Source organism: Syngnathus scovelli, chromosome 5 (assembly GCF_024217435.2).
Source record: "Syngnathus scovelli strain Florida chromosome 5, RoL_Ssco_1.2, whole genome shotgun sequence".
Classification (NCBI taxonomy): domain Eukaryota; kingdom Metazoa; phylum Chordata; class Actinopteri; order Syngnathiformes; family Syngnathidae; genus Syngnathus; species Syngnathus scovelli.
This window is the reverse complement of record NC_090851.1, coordinates 7,025,074-7,047,037: the sequence shown is the minus strand read 5'-3', so window position 1 is coordinate 7,047,037 and position 21,964 is coordinate 7,025,074. Positions and strand designations below refer to the sequence as shown.

At 38.8% G+C, this 21,964-nt stretch overlaps 1 protein-coding gene and 1 long non-coding RNA gene across 3 annotated transcripts in view; one reads left to right on the top strand and one right to left on the bottom strand.

The window, feature by feature from the left end:
* Positions 1 to 10,186: 10,186 nt before the first annotated feature.
* Positions 10,187 to 21,964, bottom strand: part of ctnna2 (catenin (cadherin-associated protein), alpha 2) — a 190,208-nt gene continuing 178,430 nt past the window's right edge. For both annotated transcript variants that reach the window (XM_049719420.2, XM_049719419.1), the window contains exons 17-18: positions 13,709 to 13,843; positions 10,187 to 11,579 (exon numbers count right to left, since the gene is read on the bottom strand). In XM_049719420.2, the coding sequence (XP_049575377.1) occupies positions 11,292 to 11,579; positions 13,709 to 13,843 (423 nt within the window). In that variant the 3' untranslated portion in view covers positions 10,187 to 11,291. The remainder of the gene's footprint in view (positions 11,580 to 13,708; positions 13,844 to 21,964) is intronic.
* LOC125968408 (uncharacterized) lies at positions 14,071 to 18,201 on the top strand. The gene is made up of 3 exons (XR_007481309.2): positions 14,071 to 14,412; positions 17,217 to 17,276; positions 17,432 to 18,201. It is a non-coding gene; the product is annotated as an uncharacterized lncRNA (long non-coding RNA).

Sequence of the window (21,964 nt, the reverse complement as noted above, 5' to 3'; positions counted from 1 at the left end):
GAAACCTCTGTTACCACATGAAGAGTTTGCTGTCTGACCACAGGACATGTCCAAGTACATTATCATCCATCAGAGCATCACATTGCGGATCTTTTCCTTTGAGTCACAGGAGGTTTGCCAGTAAACGGGCAAATGCACTGATTTTGCCTTGCATGCTAATGAGATGCTGTTGGCAATTAGTGCACTGAATGTAACCAGTGATGAAACCTACAAATCCGTTCGTTACCGCACCACACATTAGCTGCACGCCATTGAGGCTGATAATGTAGATTCTGAGTTACAGGGTGTTTTGGCGGGTATTTGGGATTCATAGACCTGTCATCTTACTGTAGGTATAGTGGCTAATACATTGAAACACTTAAACTAAGGTTGGGACACTGGCATGTGGACAATTCAATAGATTCAGAAACAATATCTTTAGGAGAGGAGCAGATCTGTGCGTCTTGGCTTGCGAGTGATACAATGCACTAATTGATTATGAGTATTTGTTCATGAAGACATTAATTACTATTCAAACAGTCATTTCAAACAAACAAAAGATCAGATATCATCTATCGGTATTGCTTAATGGAAGCAATGATACCTTATACAGACTCTCTGCACTTATATATTACATCCTAAATGTTGTTGAAGTCGCTTGTTGCGGTAATAAAAAAAACGGTGCATGTGACTGGAAAATAAAATGTATCTAACCAGTAAATAAATAAAAACATCCATCCATTTTCTATACCGCTTGTCCCCATGGGGGTCGCGGGCGTGCTGGAGCCTATTCCAGCAGTCATCGGGCAGTAGGCAGGGGACACCTTGAACCGGTTGCCAGCCAATCGTAGGGAACACAGAGACGAACAACCATCCACATTCGCACTCACATCTAGGGGCAAATTTGGAGTGCTCACTCGGCCTACTAAGCATGTTTTTGGGATGCGGGAAGAAACGGGAGTGCCCGGAGAAAAAAAAAAAACACTCACTCAGCCAGCCCATTGTAAGGCCAATATTAGGCCTTTTAAATTTTGTACAAATAATACTATTCAGCCAGTGTTCTACCAATTAAAAGTTGACATAATTTTACTTTTTTATGAAACACTAATTGGTCATCATATATTTCAAACTCTCAAAAATGATATTTTTCCCCATGATAAATAAATAAATAAATAAATAAATAAATAAATAAATAAATAAATATAATGAATAAAATTAATATTTTGTATCATTCATTTATTTCATTCTCTTCTCTACAGACATTTGGACAAGCACAGATGAGTTGTATCATATAGCAAATATCAGACTAATTGCACATCCGCCTCACAGTTCAGAGGTTACTCGTTCAATTCCACCTCCGCCCCTCACTGTGTGCATGTTCTCCCAGTGCCTGCGTGGGTATTCCCCGGGAACTCCGGCTTCCTCCCATAAACATGCTGCTACTCTCTATGCTTTGCTTCTATGCCGGGGGCATATTTTGGGTGCATTCAAATATGATCACCATTCTGCTGTGAGTGGTACAAAAAAAGTAAATCCCTGACTTTGACAGGGCTGAAAATATGTATGGTCTGAAACTGTGGCGTTTGCAGCGCTCCATGCTTTTAGAAAAAAAAATGAAAAGCCCATTGCGTCATTAGCCTTCTCTTATGTAACAGCTTCCAGTCGATCACATCCATTGCCGATTGTGAACGGGAGATAATTAGACCCGGTTGGACGTGCACGCTCCGCTTTCTTTGCTCATTTTGCTTTCCACCAGATGGCACCTTAATGAGCCAACACTGTCTCTGTTTAATTCAGACGGGGCAAGGAATAGAGAGGCAACAGTGGAAAAGTACCCTCTGCAAATATGAACAAGGTCATAATAAAGCGGTCAGCAGATGCCCAAACTGTCTGGAATAACAGCTTGATTTATGTCTGTCTGTAATTGAATGAGGAAGGAGAGCGCGACCTCCTTGTTATGTCCGAGCTTGTGGACGTTCCAAACGGCAATTCTATCATATATAAGGGCCCAAGCTACGTGGTTAGAAGAGTTATTTCTTCCATCATCAACGCTATTATCATCTGAGCAACTATTTCATTAATGTCAGCGTTTAAATGGAGTCTCTTCAATAGAGGAATTTGGCAGAGGAGAATGTGTGGCAAAGGCACACTGACATATCAAGCAGGGAAACTATCAGACTTATATCTCACAAAACGTATTTTTATATTATATCAACAGGTCTGGAGTGGAATTACTGTTCTGAAGCGTGAATGATTGCTGCATTCTTTGCCACATTTTATTTGGTTTTATATAACAAAACATTTGATTATCAATTTTAAAAATTCATTTTGAGAATGTAAATATGCCTGAATTTGGCTCTGCTTTGCTACATATAGCAAAAGGGTGTCTTGATTCTGTGAATTATGGTATGAATGAAATACCACAGCACTCTTTCAAGTAATTACTGACAAAGCAACACATTTGATATGAATATGTACTTGTCAAAATATACTCAGACATTTCATCGTGTAAAATGCTAATTATTTCTGTCTCCATAAGGCTCACAGGAGGAGAGCAAAAACAATTTTTTGCTTGGTGTATAATTACAGTAAGTCATCAGTATGTGTTTCAACACAGACATATTGTATGTATGCTAATTTGTTTATCTAGTTGTGAAAAATGGCCATATCAGCTCTACACCATTTCATTTTTTATTGTCTCCCTTTCTTGCATAAAGGTAAATGATTTCGCTTGTATAGTGGTTTTCTACTTTCAAGGTACTGTGAGCACGTTCATTCAGTGACCTTATTCCTCTATTGATGATGCAGCATCAAGAGCGACTGTGGGTTCAGTATCAAGGAAAATGAGATTGTGAATTTTAAATGAGATAACATAGGTTTATAATTTGTCTATACAGCAAAGAGCCACAATAGGATGACCCACTGACATCCGCCACAAACATTGTGCCTCTGAGAGTGCCATGCAGAATATGCCCTTGCCTTGCTCCTCATTAAGCGAACAACTTGTGTGAGTAGCGTGTATGCTTCTGTAGCAACATCCTTAGGCTTTTTGTATCATCGCATTAAACTGACCTGTTGAGACTGGTTATGTTGCCCGAAATATTATTTGTATTCAGTTTTCCCAGCATGCTGCCATCATCTTACAGAGCGCCTAATTCTATCTAATTGAGTAATGACAACAACTGTGCATGGTGGGACCGCCATGACAAGGTCAAGTCTAAAGCATCAGCAGATTCCCGCAGAGAAACTGAGTCAAGTCTGCATGTACCACAGAGCACACAGTGGGTGATGTTTCCATATTCAATCAATCTTAACTCCAGGTATCACACGAATACACGCATGCACAAGTCTTACACACATTTACTGGGTTACCCGTTCACCTATTTTGACTTTGCCATATCTGATCATGGAGCTGTGTTTTTTTATTTTTTTTTATTTAAAGCATTTCAATAAACGGAACAATGTAGTACAACAGTATGACCGATCTGGTTGGATAGAACTCTTGCACTACTCTAACAATGGAGTTGGAACTACAGAATAACACATTTAACTCGGGCATTGACGTTATAGCAGAATATCTACTGATGGAAAATATCACATTGACTACACAAAAGACGCATTAGTTGAATGAGAAAGATACTAACCTACCACTTCTGGGTTGCAAAATTCTGCTAGAAGGGTCTGTTGGATCAGCAGTCAATTGCAAGACTGACAAATGGAGCGTAGTAAACACCCACGGTCAGCAGAACCTTCTTGCTGTGAGGTGACGATATTGACCACTTTACCACCGTGTCAGCCTGAGCTGAACCACTTGAAGTTACAAAAAGAAAAGTGTAGGATAAGACGAAAAACAGACACCAGTGTGTGTTCCCTGTAAAATGCAATAGAGGTACAACGATTAATCGACAACCATTTGATCCAATTTTTAATCATTGATTTATTGTTTAGTGACCTACAAATCTTCCGAATTTCAGCCTCATGGCAATCGATATCCTGAGAGTTTTTCTATTTGTCCACGAAGAAAGTGTGTTAATTATCCTTGTGTTGTATTAAAATAAGACGGTGACAAATGTCTGCTTTAACTTTGGAAAAGCAATGATCCATATTTAGGCCAATTTTCTGACATGTCAGTAAATGAATAAAATATTGTTTTGCACTGTCCAAAATTGTCCTGTTTTGAAAAAAGATTTGGAACTGAAAACATATTTTATAACTTGATTAATTAATTGATTAATTGACATATTGACTGATTATTAAAATATTCATTAGTGGCAGCCCTAAAACTCAATAATTATTCAATTGCGATGATGCGATTTGCCTTCAAATGACCAGAGATAGAATGACAAACATAATGCAATATATATATATATATATATATATATATATATATATATATATATATATATATATATATATATATATATACTGCATATATATACTGCATATATACTGCATATATACTGCATATATACATGAAAAGGTTGTAAAACTGTGATATTCAGAGACCGAAATACAGTAAACTTTTTAAATTACATTTGAGACTTTCTGCAACTTCATTTTTTTTCGTGTGTCCTGCAATCATGGAGCCCTAATGTGTCGAGATCATACACAGGGAGCAAAAAGGACAATGGTATCATCTTTCTTTGCCCACTGATGGATTTAGAGTGCTATTTGTTTGCACACCATCCCTTTATGATTCCATTTCAGACGCATTTAATTGCACAGAGAGCTTAGGGTAAGACACTTAGGTGTTCCTTTGATTATAAAAATGTTGGACTACCCATTAAATGCATCTGTAGCATTTTGTAAGTGGTGCTATCAATCAGTATTATGGTTGGTGCCTAGTCCCACAGAGGCGGGTAATGCTGAATCTATGCTGAACACAGAAATATGGCCCACTTCAAGGCTTCTATGAGCAATGAAAAAGAAAAGTAACTGCAACAAATGAGACTCCAATGAGAAATTTTTTGAATATTAATCTGGGGGCGAAAAATAAATCCTTGACACATTTCATTAAACCAAACAACTTTCTTAACAATTTCACAATGACATCCTCAAATCCGAACAGATGCCTGCACCAAGGTGTCAAAGAAAAAAAAAACTAGACGTTTACCTCAAACTGTGTTCCAAGCGATTATGGCATCATATTTGTTTTTCTAAATATATAGTCAAGTTGGTTTACTTACCAAACTACCATAATGGCAACCCCTGGGTTATAAATGACGTTGGGCGTAACTCTGCCTAGTCTGTTAGCAACAGGCATAGGCCAATTATTCATCCTCCATGTCAATGTAAGACTCAAATTAAATTACATGTTAATCAATTAATCAGTTAATCAGTTATAAAAATCCCACTTCAAAATCACATCTCGATCATCTCTGCCTCAGTCCATGGATAGTTTCTCTTTGTTTCTCAATTGAGAATACAATAATTGCCTCCCAGAGCTGCTGTTTTGGAGGTATACTGCACTCCACAAACATAGATCTTCCTTTTAAAGGTGTTCTCCAGGTCCACATTATGGTTGAGGTCAAGGGATGATTGTCCCCCACCAGGAACCCCCCACCTTGTATTTTACGGACACAATGATTATTTTTGCTACAGTTGGTATGTTTCTTTTTATATCATGGCAGAAGAATGTCAGTTAATAAGTCCACATATTTTGTTCAGGCCATTTTTACACCTTCAGGCACCCTAAAGGGGCCAAGCATCTCACTGCCTGCTCTATAATCACCACTTCAACTATCGCTGGGATCTCACTTCTCTACCATTGCTGGTTGAAATGGTGATTTTGTCAGAATCCAAAGTCTGGAGCATTTTTGAATTATACACTGAAATTGGACAACTCAATAAAAGCCCTGCTGCTTGTAAGTTATGCTGAGCAGTTCTGAAGTACACCGGTTTGACAACAAATCTGAAATTTCATGCCATAAGTATGGTGGCACAAGTATGGTAACACTAACAACTATATAAATACAGAACGGTTAAATGACAATTTTCTCTAATTCAACCCCTGGAATACAAACACTGAACTGAAGTGGTGATTATTTATTTATTTAGAGGCGGCACGGTGAAGCACTGGTTAGCACGTCCAGCGCTAATAAATGTTGCTTTTGTAGTTCAGGTTTTATATGCATAATAGTCATAAGTAAGGCTAAAATGACAGGATATTATTTTTATAAGTGAATGAGCACCATTATAAGGTGAACCTACCGATTTTACACCAAATGAAAAAGCTATTTACAATGGCCTTGACGGACAGCTGGGCTTGGGCTTCCTTCGAGTGAAGTACAAAAAGCTCACTTTTAAGCAACTTCCTTGACGGGTGTAACAAAGGCCAAGGCATAAGTCATTAAATTCGGGGGTGCTTCTGTTCTGCAGGTTACCCACAAGGCCAGTTTCACAGAGAGGACATGGTTTGCCTCATAAAACTCAATGCTCCCATCCTGAGTGATAACTAAAAATTAATAGTGCAGCACAAAAACTTCAGAACTTCATAGTGAAGAATAGTAAGGAGCAGTAGTGAAACAACAAAAATGTTTTATTTGTTTGATCAACAGGAGGAATGACCAAGATAACCACATTCAGGTATTATGAGGCTTGTGGCTGCAAAGCGTTTCCCTCATTTGATCCTTTCTTACTGTTTTATTTTTTATTTTTTTCCAGCGCTCTCACCACTAACCACTGATGCTCAGTAACTCAGGTAGTGCAGCTCCCCCAGGGTGGCACATTCATGTATCTTGTGAGAATGGAGGTGAAACCAGGAGAGAAAATAAAGGAAGGAAGGAATGAAGAAAGCAAGGAAGATGAGGTGAATGGGGCGCTTGGAAGGGCTACAGTATCGTCTCCTTTGGGAATGGAGGAACAGAAGAAGCAGCACCAGGCCCCTAAAAAACTACCTCCATCAGGACTAAAACATCAGAGATTCCCTGACGACAATCAATTATTGATGCGTTTTCATTGATCCTTCTTAAATCTGAAACCATATAGCTCAACATGCTAGAATTTTCTCTATTGTTTTATAGCTATGCATTTTGTGAATACAATCAGCTATCTAAAATGTAATGTAAGTCACTCTCAAGAGTTTGAGATTCGAAGATTTAGTTGGGCTGTTCTTCCCAAGTGAGTCGTTAGAATTAAATTCCTCTTTTTGGGGCCCTTATTTTGCCTTCAGGGTAGCAACACGCACACTTATTCAGCCATCAAACACATTTGGCACTTAGAAGTACCTCTGGTTGATGTGAAATGGTGTGAAAGTCCAAGGTCGATGGACAGGGCCCCCTCGACAATTCTGGGCTCCATCATCCGCCAACAGGTGAGGCCAGGGTAGAGTGTCAAACCCCAGCTCAGCAGCAGTATCCCTAAATTATTCCAACCCGATGTCATTAATATGCTTAATTATACCCAAGGGGACAAATAAAGCTTCTTTTTTTTCCAGTTTGTTGTTATTTGTCTCACTACTAGGAAATTCGGGAAACAAAAGGTGGGTTCTTTTTTCCCCCAGTACAATCTGTCATGTTTCATTTAGACTACACAGATGTGCGCACACAGGGATTATTGTTGTTCAACAGTGTCACAGAGAGGAATTAATCCCTCCATTAACTGGACTGTGTAACAATGTGTCCCTTGTGGCCCTGTTTCCTAAATACGGAGTACTTTGGTGATGCACGGATGCCCGATGCATGTAGAGTTTAATAGCCATTAGCAGCACAACGAGGACACAAAAACAGCTGTATTCATTCCCAGGGACTGAACAATGAATTCCGCTAAACGCATGATACATCATCCTTATCGATACTTTTGATTTCAGATCAGCAAAGACCTCAAGGTGTTGCACGGGAAAATGAATGTGTCACACTCTCTCAAACGGAACTAATTGACAGCGGCGTGGAGTTGCAGTCAGGTTTCAGACAAGCTCATTTGAGGCAGGCACTTAGAGTTCTTCCTTGTATTGGAGAGCTGCTGGCTATGAACATCCTTGGATTACTTCCTTTGCTGACTGGAGGTGTTTTCGGCCTTTCAGCCATCCTGTTCTTAGCTTCCAGCCCTTAACAACCCAACAGACTTAAGAGGGATTGACAAGGACTTCATTGGTCAAAATGAGATTATGGGCCTTGACATAGTCAGCAGTTGACTTTGAGACCGTGACACCAATGAGCCGTAGCTCACGCTGTTCATCATACAGATTGTGGTAGAAGAGACAGTAGTGCGATGAAAGTAAGACACCATAGCGGACTGCGAGGTTACTCAGGGGCATTCTATGCAGGAAGGGGTTAAAACAAACTAGGTGTTTATACATATGACTTGATTTTTGAAAGGTTTTGTAGATTTAAGGGCCATAAGATACAAAAGGTGATGGGTCGTAATACCGACAGAATAGCTTTTGAGTTTCGAGATCATCGCCTCGAAGCAATGTCACCACCAACCAATACTATTCAATTAATTTCACCACCATGTAGTTGATTAAATCCTGGTCAGACTGACCTACGTAAATTGTGTGACACGATGGCAGTAAGATAGCATGAGAGTGTTCGATGCATTAACGGGGAGTCTGCGGATCTTAAAAAAGTCTTAAAATGACATTTTCCACAATTAAAACTTTAATTATCCTTAAAAATGACACTTGATCCTTTAATCCTTCATTCAACAGTCAGGATGCAACAGACTCAATTAACGTCACAGTTTTATATGCTTGGCTCTGTTGAATATTGCACAAATGTGGAATTATTTTTTTTTGTTGTAGCCATCAGCATTATACGGAAGAGGATTAGGGCCAGTGAAGAAAAAAAAGGCGGGGGGTGACAGGATTCTGACTCTTTTTCCTCCGAATTTTGACTTTAAAGTGAGAATTCTCTTCCGTAACATTATGTACTATACAGTCTATTATTGTACTTGAATGAGTATGCGTAGTACTTGATATATAAATAACTAGATAAAACAGACAAAGTAACATGGTAAATAAATGACACTCTACTCTCACAAGCGTGGAACTGCCACTATGAGGCAAAGAGTTTTGACTGGCAAATACATTTCAATGTACTTGTAAATACATTCAAATGTACTTGTGTGCAGAATAAAAAAATCCAAGCACTTTTTACAATAATTCTTTGGTGTATGCACAGGCAAGTCAATACCTGGTGGCAAATTTTTTTTAGCATCAGACCTCCAAGTACGTTTGAACGCATTTAAAAATATGTTTAAATATAATTGCAAATGTATTGTCAAAATGTATTGGCTGATAAGTTTAAACGTATGTTCAAGTACATTCAAATGAATTTGTAAATAAGTTTGAACATATTTGCATATACATTTAAAGTCAATACCTGGTGGCAATTTTTTTTTAGCCTCAGACCTCGAAGTACGTTTGAACGCATTTAAAAATATGTTTAAATACAATTGCAAATGTATTGTCAAAATGTATTGGCTGATAAGTTTAAACGTATGTTCAAGTACGTTCAAATGAATTTGTAAATAAGTTTGAACGTATTTGCATATACATTTAAACTTAGCCGGTCAAAAAAATTGTACTCCACATTCCAAACCACATTTCAGTGCTCTAATGTGGACAAGCAGTATAGAAAATGGATGGATGCCTCATGGATGGATATAAAAAATACAAATAAATGTTAGGGATGTTGTGGCAAAATGTGTGCAAGTTTGTGTTTTACTGCAAACTGCTGTGACATTTATGTTGAACAACACATCCATTTGTCCAATTTGGTTCTCAAACAAGAATTCTAAAGTAAGTCTAAGATAACATTTCAGTGAGTGAAAAGTTAGGATTGCATTCAGCAACTTTCAGTATTTCTTCACCCTATCTTAAATGTTAATTATTTTTCCTTTGGGTAGAGAACAAAAAGCCAATTTGAAGCGGATAACAGAGAAAACCCACTCTCGACACTCTTAAGTGAGTTTATAAAGCAGCCAGTGTTGGTCAGCAGCTCAGATAACACACTTTAACCTCAGCATTAGTCTATACCGTTGAGGCCAACTCCTGTTTAAACACTCTTGTCTCTGGATTTAATAGCAGCTGGTAGCCTACCTTGCAAAATACAAAAATTCAAAATAGCCACAGAAACTGATTTATTTTGTGACAGGAACCTACCCATTTCCAGTGAAGTGTGCAACACAACAACAAACAGCATGCCTGGTGATGCAAATTGGAAGTGTTGTGTCCTGCAACTGCAACACTAATAAATAAACATGAACCTTTGAGGGCCAAGTGAAGGGATTTATTAGAGATAAAGGGAGCGTATGCACGGATTTTCAGAGCAAACCACAACTAGTCAAACCACTTGGTTTATATTTGTACGCTACACAATTTTCAGTCAAGGTTATCATAGTTAGTGATGTCATCATTAAATATCTTAAAAAAAAAAAAAGAGGCAACACAATTTGGATGCTTTGGATAAAACACTATCTGAACAAGGAAAACTACTTAGATGCTGACACTTCTGGGTATCTTCCACAGAAGTTATTATTCCTACTACTACTCGTTACATTTTATGTTCAAAAAAGAAGAAAAAAAAGAAAGAGGTATACCAACCCAAAGATTTTGTCCTCTACAGCACAATCCAGGATTTCCATTCAGACATTTTAAATGTGTATACAAGCAGCCAGTCGGCACCGTGGTAATACATTTTACTTTTTTTTTTTTATCAGATACAAGTAAACTTTTCAAGATGATTTTTTTTGGGGCGCTGATTCCAAACCTGCCCTTGTTTTTTTCTCTAACACATCAGATTTTATTATCATTAATAATAATAATAATAATAATAATAATAATAATAATATAATAATGCACTTTTACAGGGCAAACATAAGGTGGATTTTTTTTAAAGGTCTAAATTACTACTCATGGTAAAGTGTAAAAATGCCCAAGGTTTTTTAGGTCAAACTTAAAAATAAAAAAATAAAAAATCTCAAAAACCTGATGTACCAGAAAAAAGTAAAGACATTTGAAATCAGCATTACAAAAATCTTTTTGGACAAAGAGCAATCTCTGATTAAAATTATCTATTGACCAGTGTAATAGGACTACAATATCAACTAACATTCTTGTTTTAAAACCTCATCCTGATATGTATTTTTAGCATATTTTTGTCACAGTTTGGCTCTCACGTTAAGCTACGATAAGATTGATAAATAGTGTTACTTGTGTGTGTTGGCTGTTAGAGACCCACAGTCTTCACAGGAGCCCGAGTGTGGCAGTTGAAAATGTACTGTCATTCTCCTGAGGTGCAGAAGTGCACACACGCAGGGAAAACAGGTGGGCTAACACAATGTGAACTTTTTCTTGGGTATTTTCCCTCTTTTTAGAACGAGTCCATGGCCTTGAATTCGCTGAGGGCCTGGACAGGGGAGATATGTTTCTTCTGAGAGCCTCGTCGCACACGAGTCTGGCACTCCTCCGGCTTCTCTCTTTTCACCAGTGGTTTCTTCTCGGGAGCTTTCATGCGCCAGGACACGACAGGTGAGTTGACGGCGGCGGTCCCATACACCTTCTGGTACTTGGTGGAGGCCACGTACGAGGCTTTGACCGTCAGAACCACGGCGTTCATCAGGTTCTTGGCGGCCTGGATGAGCGAGGTGGCGCTATCCAGCTGCGAGAGAGAAACACTTAAGGTCACGTCAAATGAGTCAGTTCTTTGGCGCGTTGGGTTGTTTCGCGCATGAGGAAGCATTAGCGCAGCTAAGTAGGAGATCTTCACCGCAACTGTCAATTAAGCGAGATAAAACTGAGCGCTCGCTATGTGACGTCTTCCTTTGGCGGCTGCTAATGAGCAGAGGCAGGGTCAGGTATGCTCTGTTTCCGTCTGTTTTGTTTGGCTGACATTTAAGGGTCGTCGGCCAGTGGGCCTCCTCAGACCACATGTGGAGTCAAGTCAACTGCGTGGTTTTAATGAGTGTGGATTCCAGTCGACCACCATGAAAAGGTTCAAATATCAGCGGGTTGCACGCATCCAACAAGGGATAAACATGTATACAATAGTTCAAAGAAAAAAATGATGAGGGTGATGGGAAACCCAAAGAGCAATAAATGAGTCTCTTTTTCAAAATGGACAGAAGGTTCAGAGCTGTGTAGCGTATGGAATTCACAATTGATATTACACTAGATGTCGTTAAAGACCTGGGCACTGTAAGCTCTGCAGGCCACATCTGACCGGTCCAGTCTTACTGACTCAAAATAAAAGCTAAACCAAGCAGTGTTTTTATTTTAGAATACAATGCGACAAGCGAGAAAGAGGAACGACGTGCGTCTTCAGTGGTGTGGCTAACTTTGTGACATTGTTGCTATATTTAGAAACCTTCCAGCCATTTAGTGCCTATTTAAAAAACAAACAGACAATTGATCTTCATGTCAGGAACATTTTTCTTTCCTGTATGTCAGAGGGAAGATGGTATCGATTGATGGACAAATGTGAGCAAATTTTAAAAATATAGAAATTGAGTGAATCCACATTTTTTTCTTTTTGATATTGATAAACCCCTGATATAAGATTGTCTGTATTTATAGCATGTAATTTTAATAATTGCTTAACCCTGATTCTAAAACATTTAACATTTTTATACTTTCATACATGTGTTTCTTAATTACGTATTCACAGAGGACAGTTTCAAGCGAGTTCGGGACTATGGCCCCGATTTATGAACATTTTATGTGAACAAAATCACATGCAAACTTAATTCCTCCTCTAAAGAGATGTGAAAAGTGCCGGGCACACATAGGATTGCACCTATCAAATCGGTAAACTTGCCACACAGGTCATTTAGTACATTATGGAAGGAGTACTGCATATGCAAATAAATTAATTGGGCACGTGCGGTGTGATTTATCAAACCTGAGACAAATTGTGATGGCTGATTTTTAATACTGCATTTGAAAGGCGGTGCAAATTGCATCGCTCTGCAAAATCTTAACGAGGAGGCACCGGTAAAATGAGATGCAACGGGAAGAACGGATCTTTTCTGTTGTGTAGACATTTTTGCTATGCCAAAAAAAGCAAAGTTATTGTGACATAGCATCAAATCAACAATGCAATTTTGAAGCTTCTGGTTGATCTAAGAGAAAAGTGTCAAAGCGGTCACATGTGAACCAATCCCCCCGAAAAACAATTTCAAATTGTCTTCACTTTTTTAAATAAATAAATAAATAAATAAATAAATAAATAAATAAATAAATAAATAAATATTGTCAACACTTGTCAACAATGCATGCAATCTTTTAAAGTGAGTGAATATGTAATTTATCAATGACTATTTTTGATCTTAGTAAAATATGACACCACACAAGTCCAACAACAACAGCGCTTGCAATCTGTTGTCGAGAACACACCGTTTTGCACCTGCTATATTTGAGATTTTAGTAGCCACTAAAATGCAGAATTTGCTGATACTTGCGGATGTGTTTCAAAATGGTTCTTTCGTGATAAATAGTAGACACGCTACAGCAATGCAGGCTAATTGGACACTTAAGTTGAACAATGATAATAGGGTCCATGAGACATAAAAAGCCTACCATGCATTTTAGTGAGTATTATTAGACGGAATTGGCTCAGAAAGAGCCACATCAGTATTTCATTTGAAAGACCCATCCCTCGGTCCTCTAACCTTCACTCTGACCTTGAACTGGATGCAGTGGGAGGGCTGCAGCATAGAGTATAAAACACTGCTTAAGTGTAGTGATGGCCCAAAGGTGACAGTGAGTAGTGGACAATCTGGACCTACTTACCCCAGACACAATGAGCTCCCCACCCAGGTTCTGCACTTCAGCCTTCACTTTGCTGCAAATATTGAGCTGATGACAGTACAGTGCGATTCTCTGCAGGTAGGCCAAGAGATCCTGTTTGCAGGCCGAGTCGGGACACTGGATAGTAAAAAGAAAAAAAGAGTTAATAATAGCCATGAGTTGCCGCTGGCTTCTTACACAGCAGGGGCGTGCGGGATGAGATGGCATCTGACTTGTTCTGTGCACGATAGTGTTGATGTGTGTAGGTAGCGCAAAGAAAATAGTGGAGTTTGAGGTTACTGTATTTTTCGGACCATAAAGCACACATAAAATCCTTTAATTTTCTTATTCCGGTGCGCCTTACATATGATGTCGGCTTTTCAGCTCCTCGTCTTTAATTGAAATTCCTTCCTATTTACTTTCACTAATCACTAGCAAGCATACATGTTTTTGTCATACTGGAACTAGAACAACTTTCTGCCTCCATGTCTAAGAATCATGGGAAATGTAATCTTAAAGAGGCGGTCAGCAAGCTGAGTTTCTGGCCGCACGTTTCTGATGTTACAATGTGGGACAATATAATCGCCGTATGTGGGATTGAGAAGTAAACGACACAACTGGCTTCCAATAGCTGCCGGGACTGAAATAAAAGAAAAAAAAAAAAAAAGGAGCAGGCTTGGACAATGGAGAGGAAGTTGGCATATCTGGTGAGTGGAGTGACATTACAGCTGTTAAACTGTCAACCAAGATAGCATTCCACAGCCAAAGTAATAACACAACCACCAATCACCAGATTGACTGGAGATGTTCAAACTTGTTTTGACTGTCGGTCCAGCCCTTCCTTTTCTCTGCCTGAAAAGAAAAAAATCCTGTGTAGTTGAACTGTGAATCTAACATTAAACCTAAAGCTGTCAAATAATAATTATGTATGATGCAACGACATACAATGCTTCACATGCTTTTTTTTCCTACTTTTTGAACAGACCTGGTCAGGGATATTGTGTCTAATAACTAGTGCTCATGATAAAAATAAAAATAAGGAACTTAAAGTATTACACTGGCAGCTTGGAACTGAGCAGGCTAAAGTCCATGACATTATGCCAATATTCAGTCCCTGTGCTAATAACTATTCAATTTAATAGAGTCAAAAAATTTAAATAACTGGTGGTGTCACCCGTCATTGTGTCATCGTATATGACATGATGACCAAAAGAATATCAATCTTGAAAGCACACATCAATGATGTTGTAAAAACAACGTATTGCATGATGTGGTTTGTTGCAAATTGAAAAACGTACATGCATATCATTAATAATTGAACCTGGTTCATTAGCCAATCAACAGCACCTCAACATCGTGGGGTTTTCCACATCCTTTTTTTAACGGGAAATGACCACTGGTCGTAGATCACCAACAATTTAAAGAGAGACTGTAAAAGTCATAGAATGGCACATGGAAGAAATAGACTCCCTTGAGGAGGGAAAAAAAAAAAATCAACAACTGTTGTGAGGTTTACTGTTTAGTACCTTTGTTTGAGAAGAGAGAGCTGTGACAAAAGCAATGCAGCATTCATCAGTCAGACATGTGTATTCCAAAGTTTATAGAAGGTGAACTTAAATTCCCCTGTGAAGGTTACTGTTCACTTTAGGTTTAATGTGAAATTGCATCCGAAAGTCCAATATTCCTCTGTTTTAGTCTGTGTTATGTGTATGCATTTGTGGAGTGTTTGCCATTCGGAGATGCAGATATAGTATTTATTATTCATGTCTTGTTGGTGCATATGCCAGTATTTGATTATCATTTAGTTTTATTCTTGTGTGCTGTGACTGTTCACTTAGCTGCTGGAATGCAGAGGTTTCCCTACTGCACAACAAATGGAGGCTAAGTTATATTGAATTAAATGTTGACTTTGTTCGTGGGAACGTTGATCTTGCTGTGAACCTGATCATATCCTTGATGCTTTCTTCAGTAAAAGGCTAAATAATCTCATATTAAGTGTTTTTGCACAATATTTAGGCATGTACATGTTACATAACATATTTATTTTACAGTTTTACACAGCATGTTGTTTTTAATTTCTGAAGTATAGTTTAATTGTTTCCATGTTGTGTCCAATTGAAAGTTACAAAACAACGCTGACAAAAAAACAACACGGGTCCATCATTTTGTCAATGATAACTCGGCAGTACACCGCACTGAGGGAAGTCAAGATGATATTGATGCCAGGCAGTTTATTTCGGTGGCGACGTGATGAAGGACAGCTTAAAAGGAAATTGGAGTTCTGCTGCAGCGAGACAAAGACAACCGTAAAATACAGATCTCTGCTGATTCTGATGAACAACAGTCTGCACCTAAAGGCTCGGGAGCAATATTACCTGTGGTATGTCCCGCTATATTTGTCCTGTGACTATGAATAAAGATTAGCAAACAACTGGTCAACAGCTGGTCCCCTGTTTCCGTAGCAACAATGTGCGTACGGCAAACACCGTTTGGCACTCTTAATTAGAAGCTAAGCGGCACACATTTGCGTCCATTTTATCCCTTCAGATGTTTCAGCACATTTTAGGTTAGCAAATACAAACTAGATTTCTATTCAGCAGTCAAGTGAATAGCATAACGTGAAATCTGGCTCCATCTTGCTCACTGCACTGCATGTCCTCGATGCAAGTGGAGTGTAACAATGACTGCTTCATTTTTTTTCTACATGCAGCTTGACTTCAGTTGAGATGTCAAAATTTCAAGAACTTAAAGTTTTGTGGAAACTAACTAATGCAATTAAAGTAATGCCTTCTGACATTGTTTGGTGAAGGTTATAATTTGGATCTTTCCTGCTGGCCTTTCAACAAGAAGGAATATGAAAATAACCACTTCAGTCTCACACAGTATGCAGTATCTCGGCCAACTAAGCCCCTGGTGGGTTAAGAACTGCATCAGCTACTCCAACACCGAGCATAACTGGGAAACAAGAGCCTTCTTTTAGACATTAATATTAAACGTTCCTAACTAGAGCATTCAGAACCACTGGGTGGGGAAAGGCTCAGCTCTTTTTGTTCTTCACTCGTGCGCTCGGGCAGTGGGGGATGCAAAATACCTTGCTTTGATATGAATATAGCCTGCCTTCCCTGAACAGTTTCCTGCCTGTTCACTTTGAGGGGAATAACACAAACTTAATTCAGATCATAGTGTATTCCTTTTGAACCTTAAAGTGTCGTTTGAAGGAGCGGTTGACAGTGTTTGTGGCAACGGCCACTATGAGAGCAGTCAAGGAAGGGGCTGCCCGGAGCTTCTTGTAAGTGTCTGAATGTAGCCTGCAGTGCAGCTAAAACGCATAGAGCAGTCAGTGAGGCAAAAGGAAGTATCTCCTTGGGCGTGATCACTGCTAACTGCACTTCACACTGCTGGCACATGTACACATCCACACGTACACATTACTGCCTCGGGCCTATCGGATGCACACATGACACAATTGTTCCCGTTTGTGCTGTTGACTTATAGTCCGTTTCTACCACAGGCTGCCTGTTGAAATAAACACTATGGCTCATTGACTAACCAGGCACTCGTTGGCAGTGTGGTAAGCTGCTTTCTCATACTACTCTGCCTCTCTGAATGTTTTAGAATTACTTCGTTTCAGTCGAGAGGCGTCAGTTATGTTCCTTTTGTAAATGTGTTGTTTTATTATATAATGCCCCTGAAACAAACAAAATGTGTTCCTGGTGTTTAATTCAGCAGGATGGTGTGAACCTTGGTGTCCAAACGTCAACTGCATGCTATCACAGTACGGCGGCTTGTCAAATAAAATCCACACCTCACATGGAGGCTGCAAAAAAGAATAATTTGAATGAGTTTGAATCTTTCCTGTGCACCTGTTATTATAATATTTGCTTGTATGTCTTGCATGATTCTCTTCCGATTTAAGCTTAAGAAAAAAGCACACAAGAACTACAGAGTTGTTAAAGAAAAGTTGGCCGTCTTTGAAATGAAAGAATAGTGACAGATCCCAGTCGTGCATGTTACACACAGTTACAAAATATGCCTTCCAGCTGACTGGACCACAGCAGTGACGTTGAGATGTCACCTTCTTTATTCAACAAAGCTGGTCGAATTTGGATTTGGCCATTCGATGTTTGACACTAAAGAAATAAAGCTGCTGAATTCTCATGAATAATACAACAATGGGTCTAGTGGCAGTCCGCACAAAATTTTACTTTCAGTGACCAAGCTAACATGTTTATTTATGTTCATAGCATTACTGTACACTGTATGTTTTTATTTGCCATGTATACATGTAACTGCTGACGTGCTAAATGAGAAATTTGCTCGGCCAATGGACTGATCCATTTCACAGATTGCTATATGCACATTAAATGTTAGTATTCAAAGCAAGTGCACTGAAATTATTCCTAAATTGTCATCTGGATTCCTCCATGATTTTTACTTGAAATTATGAGCAATTAATTAGGCTCTCTTCCTAGTTGAGAAATAATAAAGCACGGATATACAAAATGATTCCTAATCAACATTATTCATATTTTAATTCTTGTCTTGCAAGGTTATTTGCAAAATGTGTTTGTTTTACGGATGATTGGCATTCATTCATTCAAAAAGACAAGATACTCAACGTTGTCTTCTCTTCTACAATTAGACATGAGATCAACTGCTTTTTCCTAATTGTCATGAATCTTTGGCAGATTATTCTTATAAACCGTGCTGCCCCACTGTCTAATTTGGGGCCCACATCAATGGCCCGAAAATAGCAATAAAGACACAATTAACAACTCTTAGTGTTGGAATTTAGGTTTAAACAACAGGTGCATTTTTATCCTTAGGAAAAGACTCCTCTCTGATCTATTGACAGGAAACAACACAGGTACATTTGAACCTGGATGATGCATGTGTCCATCCATTTTTTATCACTTATTCTCTTGAGGATCACGAGTAAACTGGAGTTTATGCTGAGTGAAAGATGTGCTGGACTATTTTCTAGTCAATCACAGAGCAATCACACAAACAATGAAACACATCCTAACCACAAGTGCTGGAAGGTGCACCTACTTTTATAAATTACTTTTATATGATTACATCTAATTTCTATTCTTTTCCATTAATCTCTCTAAAAGGGTAAACTTGATCATTTAGATTCTGTCTGAAAAGGTTGCTTTAACTGAAGGGAACGTAATAAGCATAACAGTGTGAAAATCTGTGGAAAATGCAACATTGCGAAGGTAAAATGGGTTGAGTTGCCCCTTGAGGTTTTTCTAGGTCAAGTGGACTGCTTAAATGACTCTGGAAGACCCCCTTTGCTTTGGAACATTGCCTACTGCTTCAGACACGCTCATCAATAGACCTGATGTGGAGTCATTGTGACAAGCTTTGCTACTTAAGGGACCTGTCTGAAAGCATTGGAGCTGAATTTTAACTGTCAAGGCCCAGTGCTACTAACAAGCACAGGTTGCCCTCAATAATGTGTGAATGCAAAATACATGTAGTCTACATGTAGAATAAATACAAGTAATCATGTTGTGAGTTACGCATGAACATGCTAGATAAAATCGAACTGTTGTCGACATTTTTTTTTTCTTTGTGTAAATTGCTTTTTGCACTCTTCACTGCAAGGGGGAATATCTACTTCACAGTAAGTCACTCACATAAATCCACTTTTCCTTTTGCCAGATTCAACAAATTGAGGCTGATTGGCTAAAATTGCCTTATAGTTTGGGGTAATGGCTCCACATGTTGTTTTGGAATGCAACTGAGAGTCTGCTAATGCAATATCATAGTGACGGACCACACAACATTATTGTGGATAGCATTTCGAGAAGAGATTTTCAGGATGTCAAAACATTATTTGTCGTTTTAACTGAAGATCGCTGATGAACTATTTCTGATCTGGTGTATACCTGTGCCGCCACTACGTTCAATCCCAATAGCCATTTTACAGATGTGACACGCAAAGTCGTAAACATCATATAACAGTTAAACATCACATGATTTACTGAGAAGGAGGTCAGTTGTCTATTTAAAACAGTAATTGTGGTTATTTTTACACTTTCATGAGAGCAATAGAATAATAAAAACAAGTTACAAGTTGTTGAAAAGGAGCTCTCCCGTTGTCTAACACGTCTGATTGGAAGCCGCCATTTACAAGTGTGTAAATGTCAACATTGCTGAGCATTTATGTGAAGACACAGTGTGCACAGACAAGATGCAGCCTGGCTAATCAAAATGAACTGTATGCATGGCTTCTGATGGGGATGGCATAAGAAATTTACCACCCCTGTGAATCTGAATGAAATTACATTTGAGTTAGGCCTATTTATTCTCACTGAGGACATTTGGGCTGTTCAGAAGTGGCCTTATGTGAGCCCTGATCTAAATTCTATTGAACATCTGTTGAAAGAGATGGAACATGCAGTCCGGAGAAAGGACCCTTCAAACGTGAAAAAAGTGAAACATTTTGCATGGTTCCATGAGAGCCTATTGAGAAGTGAATTTAGCAGGACCTTGTCACAAAAACAAACATGAATACAGATAAAAGTTTAATTTCAAGTAAACTAGTTCATGTCTATTTGAGTCTTTCTCGTATACATAAAACTCAAATGATTTACCAGCAGCAAATTTAAAATGCTGTCTGTGTTCCGTCACCCTGACATTGCATGTCCTCTTAGTGGCGTGCAAAGGTGTGTTGATGATTGATGTGAACATTCCATTGAAGACAGATTTTAATGCATTGGAAACCAATCATTAATGGGGGAAGAGATGCTGACGGAGGATGAATCCCCACCTGCCTAGTCTGGATGGACCTCAGTCCTGTGGAGCATCCAGTCAACTCCTCTATCAATTTCTCTTTTCACTTAATGTCAAATCTATATTTGGACAAATGATAGCCATTATCAGACGTCACCGTCTTCACACTAACACAACTACAAGCTGCTGGGTTCCACTTTGGTCTATTCTGTTTACAGCATTTACTTTTAACTTTGTTACGTTGTGAATAACCTTCCATTGTACTATTTTCCAAGGCTACAGTCTTATTTTGCACACGCATGTATGAGCACCCTTACAATTGATCAGAACAGCACAGGGAGGTTTACCTGGTAATATAATTTACAGCATACCCTGTGTAAACATAGCAAAGATGACAGAAGGGAATGACAACTGCAATTGGAAACAAATATCCTTACACATGTAAGCCTCTATGTGTACCTACAGAGAACATTACAACTATCAGCTTCCAAGCCTGATAGCTTATTTTCTGCAGCGTAATATGCTCTGAAAAACAGGACATTGTGACATGAGGGGAACGGCAGCACTTTTGACGCGCATTGCCTCAGGCCAGTCCAGTTGCTCGGCACACTCGAAGGCCATTTGAAGGGGCATTTATTTTGCTCTGAGCTGACAGGAGAAGGTTTGTTTTGGAAAAAGGCCAGAAAGTGCAAAGAGGAGGCACTCATAAGGAGAACCCCAACCTGCAGAAATGACTAAATATTCATTTCATTGCATTCAAACTGAGAAATAGAATGTTTCCTGTTCCTATTGTTTTAATAAAGTTACTGTTGTTTGTATTTTAATGTTAATTTACCGCAACAGACTCATCTTGAATTTTTGGTGACTATGCTGCTGTATGAACGTATGTATGAACGTATGTATGCATGTGTGTATGTATGCATGTCCGCATGTACGCAAGTATGCATGTACGTACGTACGCATGTACATATGCAATACTGCATGTTACATTTTACATAACTTAATTCCATTAGATTTGTTGACAAAACATCCATCTTGCTTTTTCCATTTTAAATGTTAACGCTAGCGTGATCATTTGCTTTGACACAAATCAAACAGGCAAGGCAAGGAGAGTGATCACGAAACCAACAATAATTACGTATTCTGAGACTTTATTTGCTAAAGGCCGTTACTACAATTGTAATGAGCTCACCTTAATAAATCAGTTAGTCTTGCGCCTAAGTTTTCTCTCACTGCTTATTAGAGGTAGATGAAATGAATAACATTATGCATTACCTCGAGTGGTACCAGCATTCTAACAGCCTTCCCACTTCATTTGTACACACATATACACAGTGAACACGCCTATTTAATTTCTCTCCCACCTTCCCAAGGCACAGCACTGATTGATTAGATATTGAAAGTGGTTTGTCAGCGTGTTTTAGAGAGGTACTCATCTGATAATGGATGCAACACCTCAGCTGCGAGCTAATTATATTAGAGACATAACTTGGTTCTGCTGTCTTGCTCTCAATG